Genomic DNA, 16026 nt, shown 5'->3' with positions numbered 1-16026 from the left:
GGTTTTGGTATTAGGGTGATGTTGGCTTCATAGAATGAGTTTGGGAGTATTCCCTCCTCTTCTATTTTTGGAAAACTTTAAGGAGAATGGGTATTATGTCTTCTCTGTATGTCTGATAAAATTCCGAGGGAAATCCATCTGGCCCAGAGGTTTTGTTCTTTGGTAGTTTTTTGATTACCGTTTCAATTTCTTTGCTCGTAATTGGTTTGTTTAACTTTTGTGTTTCTTCCTTGGTCAGTCTTAGAAGGTTGTATTTTTCTAGGAAGTTGTCCATTACTTCTAGGTTTTCCAGCTTGTTAGCATATAGGTTTTCATAGTAGTCTTTAATAATTCTTTGTATTTCTGTGGAATCTGTCATGATATTTCCATTCTCGTTTCTGATTCTGTTGATGTGTGTTCATTCTCTTTTTCTCTTAATAAGTTTGCCTACAGGCTTATCTATTTTGTTTATTTTCTCAAAGAGCCAGCTCTTGGTTTCATTGATTTCTTTTCTATTGTTTTATTCATCTCAGTTTTATTCATTTCTTCTCTGATCTTTATTATGTCCCTCCTTCTGCTGACTTTAGGCATCATTTGTTCTTCTTTTTCCAGTTTCAATAATTATGACGTTAGACTATTCATTTGGGATTGTTCTTCCTTCTTTAAATATGCCTGAATTGCTATATACTTTCCTCTTAAGACTGCTTTTGCTGCATCCCACCGAAGTTGGGGTTTTGTGTTGTTCTTGTCATTTGTTTCCATATATTGCTTGTTCTCTATTTTAATTTGGTCGTTGATCCATTGATTATTTAGGGGCATGCTGTTAAGCCTCCATGTGTTCGTGAGCCTTTTTGTTTTCTTTGTACAATTTATTTCTAGTTTTATGCCTTTGTGGTCTGAAAAGTTGGTTGGTAGGGTTTCAATCTTTTGGAATTTACTGAGGCTCTTTTTGTGTCCTAGTATGTGGTCTATTCTGGAGAATGTTCCATGTGCACTTGAGAAGAATGTGTATCCTGTTGCTTTTGGAAGTAGAGTTCTGTAGATGTCTATTAGGTCCATCTGTTCTAGTGTGTTGTTCAGTGCCTCTGTGTCCTTACTTATTTTCTGTCTGGTGGATCTATCTTTTGGAGTGAGTGGTGTGTTGAAGTCTCCTAAAATGAGTGCATTGCATTCTATTTCCTCCTTTAATTCTGTTAGTATTTGTTTCACATATACTGGTGCTACTGTGTTGGGTGCATATATATTTATAATGGTTATATCCTCTTGTTGGACTGACCCCTTTATCATTATGTAATGTCCTTCTTTATCTCTTTTTACTTTCTTTGTTTTGAAGTCTATTTTGTCTGACACTAGTACTGCAACACCTCGTTTTTTCTCCCTGTTGTTTGCATGAAATTTCTTTTTCCATCCCTTGACTTTTAGTCTGTGCATGTCTTTGGCTTTGAAGTGAATCTCTTGTAAGCAGCATATAGATAGGTCTTGGTTTTTTTATTCATTCTATAACTCTGTGTCTTTTGCTTGGTGCATTCAGTCCATTTACATTTAGGGTGATTATTGAAAGATATGTACTTATTGCTATTGCAGGCTTTAGATTCGTAGTTACCAAAGGTTCAAGGTTAGCTTCTTTAGTATCTTTCTGTCTAACTTAACTTGCTTATTGAGGTAGTATAAACACTGTCTGATGTTTCTTTATTTCTCTCTCTTCTTATTCCTCCTCCTCCTTTCTTTATATGTTGGGTGTTTTATTCTGTGCTCTTTTGTGTTTCCTTTGACTGCTTTTGTTGGCAGTCAATTGTAGGTTTTGCCTTTAGTTAGTATTTGGTTGGTCTGCTTTCTTTGGTGTGATTTTATTTTCTCTAGTGACATCTATTTATCCTTAGGAGTGTTCCCATCTAGGGCAGTCCCTCTTAAATACCCTGTAAAGGTGTAGAGAAAATAAAATCACAGCAAAGAACACAGACCAACCAAATACAACTAAAGGCAAAAAATAAAATCAACTACTCACAAAAGCAGGCAAAGGAAACACAAAAGAGCACAGAATAAAGCACCCACCATATAAAGAATGGAGGAGGAGAAATAAGAAGGGAGACAAATAAAGTAATATCAGACAGTGTTTATAGCAGCTCAATAAGCGAGTTAAGTCAGACAATAAGATACTAAAGAAGCTAACCTTGAACCTTTGGTAACCATGAATCTAAAGCCTGCAATGGCAGTAAGTACATATCTTTCAATAATCACCCTAAATGTAAATGGACTGAATGCACCAAGCAAAAGACACAGAGTAATAGAATGGATAAAAAACCAAGACCCATCTATATGCTGCTTACAAGAGACTCACTTCAAAGCCAGAGACATGCACAGACTAAAAGTCAAGGGATGGAAAAACATATTTCATGCAAGGACAGGGAGAAAAAAGCAGGTGTTGCAGTACTAGTATCAGACAAAATAGACTTCAAAACAAAGAAAGTAAAAAGAGATAAAGAAGGACATTACGTAATGATAAAGGGGTCAGTCCAACAAGAGGATATAACCATTATAAATAAATATGCACCCAATACAGGAACACCAACATATATGAAACAAATACTAACAGAATTAAAGGAGGAAATAGAATGCAATGCATTCCTTCTAGGAGACTTCAACACACCACTCACTCCAAAGGACATATTCACCAGACAGAAAATAAGTAAGGACACAGAGGCACTGAACAACACACTGGAACAGATAGACCTAATGGACATCTACAGAACTCTACATCCAAAAGCAATAGGATACACATTCTTCTCAAGTGCACATGGAACATTCTCCAGAATAGACCACATACAGGCCACAAAATGAGCCTCATTAATTCAAAAAGATTGAAATTCTACCAACCAACTTTTCAGACCACAAAGGTATAAAACTAGAAATAAATTGTATAAAGAAAACAAAAAGGCACACAAACACATGGAGGCTTAATAGCATGCTCCTAAATAATCAATAGATCAACGACCAAATTAAAATAGAGAACAAGCAATATATGGAAACAAATGACAAGAACAACACAAAACCCCAACTTCGGTGGGATGCAGCAAAAGCAGTCTTAAGAGGAAAGTATATAGCAATTCAGGCATATTTAAAGAAGGAAGAACAATCCCAAATGAATAAATGAATAGTCTAATGTCACAATTATCTAAACTGGAAAAAGAAGAACAAATGAGGCCTAAAGGCAGCAGAAGGAGGGACATAAAAAAGATCAGATAAGAAATGTATAAAACTCAGAAGAATAAAACAATAGAAAAGAAATCAATGAAACCAAGAACTGGCTCTTTGAGAAAATAAATTAAATAGATAAGCCTCTCACCAGACTTATTGAGAGAAAAAGAGATTCAACACACATCAACAGAATCAGAAACAGGAAAGGAAAAATCATGACAGACCCAACAGAAATACAAAGAGTTAATAGAGAATACTATGAAAACCTATATGCTAACAAGCAGGAAAACCTAGAAGAAATGGACAAATTCCTAGAAAAATACAACCTTCCAAGACTGACCCAGAAAGAAACAGAAAATCTAAACAGACCAATTACCAGCAACAAAATTGAAGCGGTAATCAAAAAACTACCCAAGAACAAAACCCCCGGGCCAGATGGATTTACCTCAGAATTTTATAAGACATACAGAGAAGACATAATACCCATTCTCCTTAAAGTTTTCCAAAAAATAGAGGAGGAGGGGATACTCGTAAACTCATTTTATGAAGCAAGCATCACCCTAATACCAAAAGCAGGCAATGACCCCACTAAAAAAGAAATTTACAGACCTATATCCCTGATGAACATAGATGCAAAAATACTCAACAAAATATTAGCAAACTGAATTCAAAAAGACATCAAAAGGATCATACACCATGACCAAGTGGAATTCATCCCAGGGATGCAAGGATGGTACAACATTCGAAAATCCATCAACATCATCCACCACATCAACAAAAAGAAGGACAAAAACCACATGATTATCTCCATAGATGCTGAAAAAGCATTCGACAAAATTCAACATCCATTCATGATAAAAACTCTCACGAAATAGGCATAGAGGGCAAGTACCTCAACATAATAAAGGCCATATATAAACCCACAGCCAACATCATACTGAACAGCAAAAAGCTGAAAGCTTTTCCTCTGAGACTGGGAACAAGACAGGGATGCCCACTCTCCCCCACTGTTATTCAACATAGTACTGGATGTCCTAGCCATGGCAATCAGACAAAAGAAAGAATTACAAGGAATCCGGATTGGTAAAGAAGAAGTTCAACTGTCACTATTTGCAGATGACATGATACTGTACATAAAAAACCCTAAAGACTCCACTCCAAAACTACTAGAACTAATATTGGAATTCAGCAAGTTGCAGGATAGAAAATTAACACACAGAAATCTGTGGCTTTCCTATACACTAACAATGAACTAATAGAAAGAGAAATCAGGAAAACAATTCCATTCACAATTGCATCAAAAAGAATAAAATACCTAGGAATAAACCTAACCAAGGAAGTGAAAGACCTATATCCAGAAAACTATAAGACACTCTTAAGAGAAATTAAAGAAGACACTAACAAATGGAAACTCATCCCATGCTCTTGGCTAGGAAGAATTAATATCGTCCTGATGGCCATACTGCCCAAAGCAATATAGAGATTCAATGCAATCCCTATCAAATTACCAACAGCATTCTTCAACGACCTGGAACAAATAGTTCAAAAATTCATATGGAACCACCAAAGACCCCGAATAGCCAAAGCAATCCTGAGAATGAAGAATAAAGTGGGGGGCATCTTGCTCCCCATCTTCAAGCTCTACTACAAAGCCACAGTAATCAAGACAATTTGGTATTGGCACAAGAACAGAGCCACAGACCAGTGGAACAGAATAGAGACTCCAGATATTAACCCAAACATATATGGTCAATTAATATATGATAAAGGAGCCATGGACATACAATGGGGAAATGACAGTCTCTTCAACAGTTGGTGCTGGCAAAACTGGACAGCTACATGTAAGAGAATGAAACTGGACCATTGTCTAACCCCATACCCAAAAGTAAATTCGAAATGGATCAAAGACCTGAATGTAAGTCATGAAACCATAAAACTCTTAGAAAAAAAACATAGGCAAAAATCTCTTGGACATAAACATGAGTGACTTCTTCATGAACATAGCTCCCGGGGCAAGGGAAACAAAAGCAAAAATGAACAAGTGGGACCATATTAAGCCAAAAAACTTCTGTACAGCAAAGGACACCATCAATAGAACAAAAAGGTATCCTACAGTATGGGATAAGATATTCATAAACAACAAATCCGATAAAGGGTTGACATCCAAAATATATAAAGAGCTCACGCACCTCAGCAAACCAAAAGCAAATAATCTAATTAAAAAATGGGTAGCAGAGCTGAATAGACCGTTTTCTAAAGAAGAAATTCAGATGGCCAACAGACACATGAAAAGATGCTCCACATCGCTTGTCATCAGAGAAATGCAAATTAAAACCACAGTGAGATATCACCTCACACCAGTAAGGATGGCTGCCATCCAAAAGACAAACAACAACAAATGTTGGCGAGGCTGTGGAGAAAGGGGAACCCTCCTACACTGCTGGTGGGAATGTAAATTAGTTCAACCATTGTGGAAAGGAATATGGAGGTTCCTCAAAAAGCTCAAAATAGAAATACCATTTGACCCAGGAATTCCACTTCTAGGAATTTACCCTAAGAATGCAGCAGCCCCGTTTGAAAAAGACAGATGCACCCCTATGTTTATCGCAGCACTATTTACAATAATCAAGAAATGGAAGCAACCCAAGTGTCCATCAGTAGATGAATGGATAAAGAAGAAGTGGTACATATATACAATGGAATTTTATTCAGCCAATAAGAAGAAAAGAAATCCTACCATTTGCAACAACATGGATGGAGCTAGAGGGTATTATGCTCAGTGAAATAAGCCAGGTGGAGAAAGACAAATACCAAATGATTTCACTCATATGTGGAGTATAAGAACAAAGAAAAACTAAAGGAACAAAACAGCAGCACAATCACAGAACCCAAGAATGGACTAACAGTTACCAAAGGGAAAGGGACTGGGGAAGATTGCTGGGAAGGGAGGGATAAGGGTGGGGAAAAAGAAAGGGGGCATTACGATTAGCATGTACAATGTGTGTGGGGGGCATGGGGAGGGCTGTGCGACACAGAGAAGACAAGTAGTGATTCTACAGCATCTTACTATGCTGATGGACAGTTACTGTAATGGGGTTTGTGGGGGGGACTTGTTGAAGGGGTGAGCCTAGTAAACATAATGTTCTTCATTTAATTGTAGATTAATGATACCAAAATAAAAAAAAAGAACAAGAAAGGTAGTAGAAAACACATTAAATTAAAAAAATTATCAGTGGCTTCATTGCAATACTCTAAAAGGTGGTGTGGTGTGGGATAGCACATTCATATTTGCATATATTGCAGAAGAATGGCAACTAAAAATGTAGAAAAACTTCAGTAGCAAAGTCATCACTTTTGCAACACCCACTATAAGACAGTTAAGACTAAGATGCTAAAAACACTGGATGAAAGCTTGTTAGGAAGAGGATATTTACACATCTAAAATATCATCCCATGGGAGTAGCAATTATAAAGGGAGAAACATCCTTTACAATGGAGCTATCTGATCGGCAACCCTTCTTTTTTTAATTGAAGTATAGTTGATAGACAATATTATATTGGCTCAAGTATACAAAACAGTGATTTATCAATTACACCCATTAGTTAACCTTCATGATTGGCAACACTTTGACCATAGTTAACATCACCAAGAGTGAAACAACCTGACATTACAAGTCCCCTAATATATGTAATGAGAGAGAAATAGTATCAGCTTTGTATTATTTTGCCATAAACAGTGTAACCTGAGGCTAATCAGGAGCAGACAAATCCAGAATGCAGGGCATTCCACAAGACAAACGATTTGAACTTCTCAAAATAATCTACCTTGGTTTGGGAAAGTTTAAATATGGCCTGTGAATCATACCATTGAATTACTGTTCCTTTACTTGCGTGCATGTTTGTGTTGCGGTCCTTATTCTTGGGAGATGCAAACTGAAGTATTTAGGGGTGAGGAGTCATGATATCTGCAACTGACCCAAAAAGGGTTAAGAAAAAACTTCTATGTATGTATCTAAAGATAGAGGAGAAAGTAAGGCAAGATGTTAACAATGGGCAAATCCAGGTGAAGGGTTCACGGATGTTTATTGTACCATTTTTTCAACTTTCTGTATATTAGAACATTTTGAAAATAAAGACATGGGAAAATAATTTTTTAATAAAAGCATATCCTCTCTTATTCAGAATTTATATTTGAGAAAACAAGGAGGAAAACAAGCAATCTTAAGGAAATGTAACAAAATCTCAGACTTAAAACAATTTTGCACCTGTCCTATATATCAAGTATAGGTCTAACCAAAGGCACACTCAGTCCTAGATAATTACAACTATTTACTTTTCTTAAGCAAGTAAACTTTATTATTTCAGCACCTGAAATTAAAATAGGTAAAAAAAAATTACAGGATAAGTTCTAACTCACACAGAATAATATCTCATAATTCAAATAATTAAATGATCTAATAAATGTAAAGGGCCTTCCAGAGAACTCTGTACAGAGGGTATGACTGACTGACTGACTTACAGAGGTATACCCATAGGCTAGACACTGCCTGGACGCAGCTGATGCTCAAAACTATCTGTTGCCTGACTCACCCAAGCCCCATCCTCCCTCAAATCAAGCTCACACCCTCCACAGAGATGATGACTAACAGTTTTGGGTGCAGGATTTTCTCTACCTGTACAACTAAATTATATGCAAGGATACACATAAGTACAGTATATCTCACTGTATTATACATCTAACTATATATGGAATCATGCTATATGTTTGTAACCTGTTTTTTATACTTAATGTTACCTTAATTTCTGACAAAGCAGTTCATTTCAGGTTATTTCAAGTAGAACTGGTGCTAAAGAGGCTACCTATAACTGAGAGGTCAATATTCCAGAAATTTCCATCTATCATTTTCTAACTCACTCTTACAGCAATTCTTACAGAATATCTCTATAGTCTAGCCTTCTGGGGAATGTCTGCCCATCCAATGAGTGCTACAATGAACAGCAGTGTCTGGTAGGCCATAGTATTCATGAAGCACCAAATAAAGAATTGTGACTTGGAGTGGGCAAAAGTTGGAGCTGTCATCCAGACAAGTGCTTAGTCTTGAATCTGCCACTAGCTATACAATCCTGAGCAGATCAGTGACTGCATCTTTCAACTGATTAAACTGCCAAAGGCAAGGATCCACCTGTCTCTCCACTAAGACTCACTCTGAACACACTATGCAAAGTCAAAGGGTGAAAAAAATCAATGCAACACAAGCAACAGCTATAGGAATTTAAAACAAAGAACAAGAGGAAGAGTCTTAAAAAAATAGGTATGTTAGAGAAAAAAAGTTAAGGGAACAAAGTAGCTGAGATCTTTAAGAGGGGTTGGGGGAGAACACCAAGGGCATCAGTAACTCCAACCTACTCTGTTCTTCCTTTTATCCTTCATGCTTTGTCCTGCCTCTAGTGGACCAGTTTTGAATAAAAGAGAGATGCAGGTAAACAAAGTGCACCCTCCATTCTAAATATTCTCTAAATATTCCAAGTATCGCTACTAAAATAATTACTGGGCCACTCCAATGGTAAATAAAACCTCTCTGGCTATATTTCTCAAGGCCCAAGAATCCTAGTTACTTGAGACCACTGTTTGTGGGCTTCAAAAATTATCTATGATACATTTCACAATATATACAAATATTGAATCATTCTGTTGTACACCTGAAATTAATGTTATGCTGTAGGTCAATTATACCTCAAAAAAGAAAAATAATTTGTCTAGTATAATTTAATTTGCATATTCTGCATAATCTGGACGGCAACCATTACAACCCAGTACTGCTGTGTGATTTCATTGCTTCCATCTGCATTTATAACTAGTATGTAATTTTATAACTGAGTAGCACTTATTTCATGTATCAAGCAGGCAGGTTTAATATATAAAGGCTAGATTTCACGATGGGAAGGCCAAATGACACTACTGCCAGTAAGATGAAGGTTCCGCAGTATTTTAATAGAAATAAAAAGTGATAAACACAGGGCAATAGCAGGAGCATTCCAAATTCCAATCAGTACCAACTGTTTCACATTCTCCCTATTGTTACATTAACACAGATTAGATTTTCACTGGATATGTAATTTCACTTGGTTTTATAACCTGTAAATATGTTGTTTTACAAATTAGAATTTCATAACTAGTTTTATGCTTACATGTAATAAAATATTAGTAATTTGAGTCCACAAAGGGGCGTCTTACATTACTCAAGTTTGAGAGAAACTTGCCTAAGTCCAAAACCCTCGACTCCTACTGATTTTACAAAGAAAAATATTCAGCACACACTTATCATGTGCAAGGGCTGTGCTAGCGGCTCTAATTCATGCCTGCACCTATAATGTTAGATATTTCATTAATACTAACATATAACCAGTGGGCGATGATTCACCGTGCCTTTCCCTCTACGGCGCGTTAACACTGTTTCTGAAAGGGGTCTAACATACCTTTACTTGGGATGCAGTAGTCACAGCAATATTTTTAAAAATCAGACTAGGTACTTGGCCGCGTCCTGACGCTGGGGCTTCAAGTTTTCAAGGGAGTGGGGAGAACAATTTCATACATGGAAAAGACGTGGAGGAGTCCATTACCTGAGTCCCTCAATCGGGCGAGTTCCTGCCGACGTCTCCTTCGTTTCTCCTTCTTCAAGGCGGCCCTGTACTTTCTGCGGCTGTAAGATGGAGCCACAGGCACACAGCAGCGTCAGGGGCCGCCCCGGCACCACTGCCGGGGCCCCCCTCTCCTCGCCGCCCAGTGACAGGAAACAGCTCGGGGGCTCGGGAGTGCAATCTTGCTTCCCGTGCTTTAATTACAGAACGTACACTTACCATCGCCGCGCCACTCCACACGCAGACTGCATGTCATCTCCATCCCGCCCCCCATTTCTGTCCTCGCCCCCGAACCCGCGCGCGCCGTGACAGTCGCGGGCGCGCCCCGCGCAGGGCTTCACCTCCTGCGGCGGCTCGCTTGCTTGGTCCGTTTTTCTGCCCGCACGTCCTCCACTCGCCCAGCCTTGGCCCGCTCGGTCCCCTCTTCTCGCCCGTTCAACTCCCTCAGCCCAGCTTACCTCGGTTTCTCCGGAATCACCCCGAGGACTTCCATTTCACTAACGCTGCCACTCTCTCAGGGTAATGGACCAAAATGGGGAGCGTAACAAAGAGCGCGCAGGCGCAGATGTCGCACAGCCTTCCGGTTTGGGCGGGTGGCGTTCCTCTGGCCCGGCGGACCGTAGACAGCAGGGTGAGGATTCGGTAGGTGGCTCTTCTTCCAAAACACTTCGCAAATAAGTATCTCCTTCCCAACATTCCTACCTGGTCCTGGAAGTAATTCTTCCTTACTGGCGCTTCCCTACTGCCTTATCACTAGCTTTCCCCCACACCACAGTGGGGTGTCTTGTGGCCGGGAGTTTAAAATCACCCGTATCCCTCTTCTGTCTTCAGCCATTCACCAGGCCTCCGCTCCACGGCTGCGCTCGCCTGGCCTCTCAGTCCCCCTTATCCAGGCTCCGCCTCCTCCCGCGGCTCCACCTATCATCGCCTCAGACAAAGCTTGAGCCTCAGCTCCATTCACGACCACCAGCCGGCTTGTCGGTTCTCCCGATTCCTACAGAGAAGTCAAATTCGGGGATTGCGAAGGGGCAAGCGCTGATCCCAGGGAATTTACAATCTAAGAGGCAGAGAAGGGCTAATACATAGATAAGACAGAATGGCAACTAAGTTTACTTAACATAGTGCACCTGGGGATTCAGGGAGAGCTTTCTGATGCCTGAGTTGAGTTTTGAGGGAAGGTGGCCTTTACATGTATGGAGAAGGGTAGGAATGGAAATGCAGGTAAATTAGCAAAGCAAAGGTGCTGAGTGGGCGGTGAAATTGTGTGGAATCTGCCAAAAACCGCAAGCATTTTGGCCATCATGTTTAAAGGGTGCTTCCAGAGTTTCCAGGAATACAGCAGTAGAGGTGGGCTGGGGCTATGTAATGCAGGAGGGCCTATTATGCCATGCTAAAAAGCTGTAATTACGTTCCGTACATAACAGGGAACCATTGAAAACTTTGGAGTTGAGCCTTGTCGTGAACGTATTTGTGTTTTAGGTAAATTATGCTGGTTTGCAATATAAAGGATAAAGCTGGAATATCACAATCTAGGTGAGAGGTGATGGGGAATTAAACAGGGGCAATAAAAGTAGGGACTGAGAACTGTTCACCATGTAACTTATTCACTATGTAAGAATTTGTTCTCCATGTAAGAACTTGTTCGTTATGCTTCAGAAGATTGGAGACTGACGAAAATTAGGCTTGGGGTGGATTAATGATTGTGCATTGAGCATTGACTCCCCTGTACAGAATTTTATTGTTGTTAACAACCATTTGATCAATAAATATGAGAGATGCCCTAACAACAACAACCAAAAAAAAGTACACACTTCCAATTGTAAAATAAATAAGTAACCGGGATGTAATGTATAGCATAAGGAATATAGTCAAAATATTGTAACAACTTGGTATGGTGATAGCTGGTACCTAGAATTATCATGTATATAAATGTTGAATCACTGTGTTGTACACCTGAAACTAATGTAATGTAATACTGTGTGTCAACTACCCTTCAATAAAAAATAATTATCTAAAAAAAAAAAAAAAAAAAAAGTAGGGACTGAGAAACTAAAACCAGGTCTGCTAATAATCAGACTGTGATGTAGACATACAAGGCTAGGAACAAGACTAAGAAAAATGTTTTCCCAAAGACGTGTTGCAGCTTTGGGATGAACAATTTGTTGCAGCAAAATGATGAACAATTACCATCTTTTGAGTGATTGGGTAACTTCCTGGCCTAGTTTGTTCCTCACTCCTCCAAACCAAAATTACTGAGCTATGCAATTGCTAAACTTATTCCCTGCTTCCCCTAGCACCTCCTTGGAATCATCCTGCAGAATCCCGAACTCTGCATAAAGCCTTGCCTTGCCCTACTCCCTCTTACAGAGACACTTGGAGTAACATACCTCCAAGTTAACTTTGTCCAGCTCAGTGCACCAGTAATTAGGGACATAGGCTTTGAAGTGGGATGGACTGGGAAACTCAAACCCTGGCTCTCTGATCTTGAGCAAATTCCTTAATGTCTAGTCCTCAGTTTTCTCATCTGCAAAAATCAAAATAGTAATAATAGTTCCCAAATGCACACCATATGTTAGCATAGTGCCCAGCAATAGTTAGTGTCCCCAAGATATTATATCACCATCATCATCATCAGTATGAAAACTTCCTGATCCCCTCAAGAGTGAGTTAAATACTTTCCCTGTGTGTGCTCCCAGCATAGGTATTTCATCACCTTTTTTTTTTTTGTGGATAATTATTTTTTATTGAAGGGTAGTTGACACACAGTATTACATTACATTAGTTTCAGTGTACAACACAGTGATTCAACATTTATATACATGATAATTCTAGGTACCAGCTATCACCATACCAAGTTGTTACAATATTTTGACTATATTCCTTATGCTATACATTACATCCTGGTTACTTATTTATTTTACAATTGGAAGTGTGTAATTTTTGTTGTTGTTGTTGTTGTGAGGGCATCTCTCATATTTATTGATCAAATGGTTGTTAACAACAATAAAATTCTGTATAGGGGAGTCAATGCTCAATGCACAATCATTAATCCACCCCAAGCCTAATTTTCGTCAGTCTCCAATCTTCTGATGCATAACGAACAAATTCTTACATGGAGTACAAATTCTTACATAGTGAATAAGTTACATGGTGAACAGTGCAAGGGCAGTCATCACAGAAGCTTTCGGTTTTGTTCATGCATTATGAACTATAAACAGTCAGTTCAAATATGAATATTCATTTGATTTTTAAACTTGATTTATATGTGGATACCACATTTCTCTATTATTATTATTTTTAATAAAATGCTGAAGTGGTAGGTAGATACGAGATAAAGGTAGAAAACAGAGTTTAGTGTTGTAAGAGAGCAAATGTAGATGATCAGGTGTGTGCCTGTAGACTATGTGTTAATCCGAGCTAGACGAGGGCAATAAATATCCATGTATGCAGAAGATTTCTCTCAGAACATGAGGGGGGAGGTTCTAAGCTTCACCTCTGCTGCTCCCCATTTTCTCACCAGATGGCCCCCTGCGACTGTGCCTGTCTTAGGTTGTTCCTCCCTTGAGGAATCTTACCCGTCTCTGGCTAACCAGTCATCTTCCGGGGCCATACAGGGAAATGTTAAGTTGGTAAGTGAGAGAGAAGCCTTATTGTTTGAAAAGGTTAGCTTTTTACTTCTTTGCATATTTATGCCCTGTGGCTTCTATGCCCAGCATTTGTCTTGAGGTGTCTTTACCACTTGGAAGAATTATGTTACTCGGTAAATTCGACATGTGGCACGAGTTCTATTTAAAGGTTGTGATTAGGTAGGAAGAAGAAAAGCTATAGAAGTAGCAGGCAGAAGAAAACCTGGGAAGATTGATTATTTCTTTGACATATCTTCTTGTAGAGTAACTTCAGCATGGATAGGTTTTAAACTACTAATTAAATTGTGCACACACATTAACATAATAGGAATATAGTTACCTAACCAAAGCATACCTGTAATTACCAGCCATCTCCAGTGAAACCAAGAAATCCAGTTAGGCACCTTAGGCATTTGTGAAAACTTATCTATGATATGGTGGATGTTGTCCAACTGAACTTAAACAGTCTGAGAGAATTCAGATAAACTAGAACACCCCATTCCTGGGGACTGTTCATATCCCATATGTTCTTTTAACAATAAATAGTCTGTGGTTGTAAGATTTTGGAGTGCTACAATTTGCACTTCTCCTAATTTTTAGTTTAGTTCCAACAGTATAGATCCAGTCCAATTTTTTGTTTTACTGTATGCACAGGCCAGCTTAGATATCTCCTTCATCATTCCCATGGCAAGTCCAGGAACTGGTGGTATGAGTGCATCTACATCTGTGGCAGTGCATGGATCTTTGTTGGAGTTTTTTTTTTTTTTTTGCTGATCATCTTCTGTCATGAGTCTTCCCGAGAGTGCTGATGTTGGAAGTTCTCTTTCATATCGTATCTTAGTTCATTTTCGGGGTAGCCAAATTAGGCTTTGATCCTCTGTATAAACACAAACAGACCCTTTGCCTACACTTTTATATGCCCTTTATATCATTGTGTAGAACTCATTAGAGGTCACCACATAGGAACTTTTTTTTTTTTTAATCATTAATCTACACTTACATGACGAATACTTTGTTTACTAGGCTCTCCCCTATACCAGGTCCCCCCTATATACTCCTTTACAGTCACTGTCCATCAGCGTAGCAAACTGTTGTAGAATCACTACTTGTCTTCTCTGTGTTGTACAGCCCTCCCCTTTCTCCCACCCCGCTATGGATGCTAATCTTAATACCCCTCTTTTTCTGCCCCCCCCTTATCCCTCCCTACCCACCCATCCTCCCCAGTCCCTTTTCCTTTGGTACCTGTTAGTCCATTCTTGAGTTCTGTGATTCTGCTGCTGTTTTGTTCCTTCAGTTTTTCCTTTGTTCTTATACTCCACAGATGAGTGAAATCATTTGGTATTTCTCTTTCTCTGCTTGGCTTGTTTCACTGAGCATAATACCCTCCAGCTCCATCCATGTTGCTGCAAATGGTTGGATTTGCCCTTTTCTTATGGCTGAGTAGTATTCCATTGTGTATATGTACCACATCTTCTTTATCCATTCATCTATCGACGGACATTTAGGTTGCTTCCAATTCTTGGCTATTGTAAATAGTGCTGCAATAAACATAGGGGTACATTGGTCTTTCTCATACTTGATTGCTGCATTCTTAGGGTAAATTCCTAGGAGGGCAATTCCTGGGTCAAATGGTATGTCTGTTTTGAGCATTTTGATGTACCTCCATACTGCTTTCCACAATGGTTGAACAAGTTTACATTCCCACCAGCAGTGTAGGAGGGTTCCCCTTTCTCCACAGCCTCGCCAACATTTGTTGTTGTTTGTCTTTTGGATGGCAGCCATCCTTACTGGTGTGAGGTGATACCTCATTGTAGTTTTAATTTGCATTTCTCTGATAATTAGCGATGTGGAGCATCTTTTCATGTGTCTGTTGGCCATCTGTATTTCTTTTTTGGAGAACCGTCTGTTCAGTTCCTTTGCCCATTTTTTAATTGGGTTATTTGTTTTTTGTTTGTTGAGGTGTGTGAGCTCTTTATATATTCTGGACGTCAAGCCTTTATCGGATGTGTCATTTTCAAATATATTCTCCCATACTGTAGGGTTCCTTTTTGTTCTATTGATGGTGTCTTTTGCTGTACAGAAGCTTTTCAGCTTAATATAGTCCCACTTGTTCATTTTTGCTGTTGTTTTCCTTGCCCGGGGAGATATGTTCAAGAAGAGGTCACTCATGTTTATGTCTAAGAGGTTTTTGCCTATGTTTTCTTCCAAGAGTTTAATGGTTTCGTGACTTACATTCAGGTCTTTGATCCATTTTGAGTTTACTTTTGTATATGGGGTTAGACAATGGTCCACTTTCATTCTCCTACATGTAGCTGTCCAGTTTTGCCAGCACCATCTGTTGAAGAGACTGTCATTTCGCCATTGTATGTCCATGGCTCCTTTATCAAATATTAATTGACCATATATGTCTGGGTTAATGTCTGAATTGTCTAGTCTGTTCCATTGGTCTGTGGCTCTGTTCTTGTGCCAGTACCAAATTGTCTTGATTACTATGGCTTTATAGTAGAGCTTGAAATTGGGGAGTGAGATCCCCCCTACTTTATTCTTCTTTCTCAGGATTGCTTTGGCTATTCGGGGTCTTTGGTGT

General features: G+C 39.0%; 1 protein-coding gene across 2 annotated transcripts in view; it reads right to left on the bottom strand.

Moving 5' to 3' along the window:
* Positions 1-10689, bottom strand: part of ZRSR2 (zinc finger CCCH-type, RNA binding motif and serine/arginine rich 2) — a 33956-nt gene extending 23267 nt beyond the window's left edge. Inside the window, exons 1-2 of one of the 2 annotated variants that reach the window (XM_036912916.2) lie at positions 10272-10689; positions 9796-9875 (exon numbers count right to left, since the gene is read on the bottom strand). In XM_036912916.2, coding sequence (XP_036768811.1) covers positions 9796-9875; positions 10272-10306 — 115 coding nt within the window. In that variant the 5' untranslated portion in view covers positions 10307-10689. The other variant, XM_036912918.2, reaches the window with a different exon arrangement.
* Between the last annotated feature and the right edge of the window lie 5337 nt (positions 10690-16026).

Source organism: Manis pentadactyla, chromosome X (assembly GCF_030020395.1).
Source record: "Manis pentadactyla isolate mManPen7 chromosome X, mManPen7.hap1, whole genome shotgun sequence".
NCBI lineage: Eukaryota > Metazoa > Chordata > Mammalia > Pholidota > Manidae > Manis > Manis pentadactyla.
Note: the sequence above shows the minus strand (reverse complement) of the source record. Positions and strands in the feature narration are given on the sequence as shown.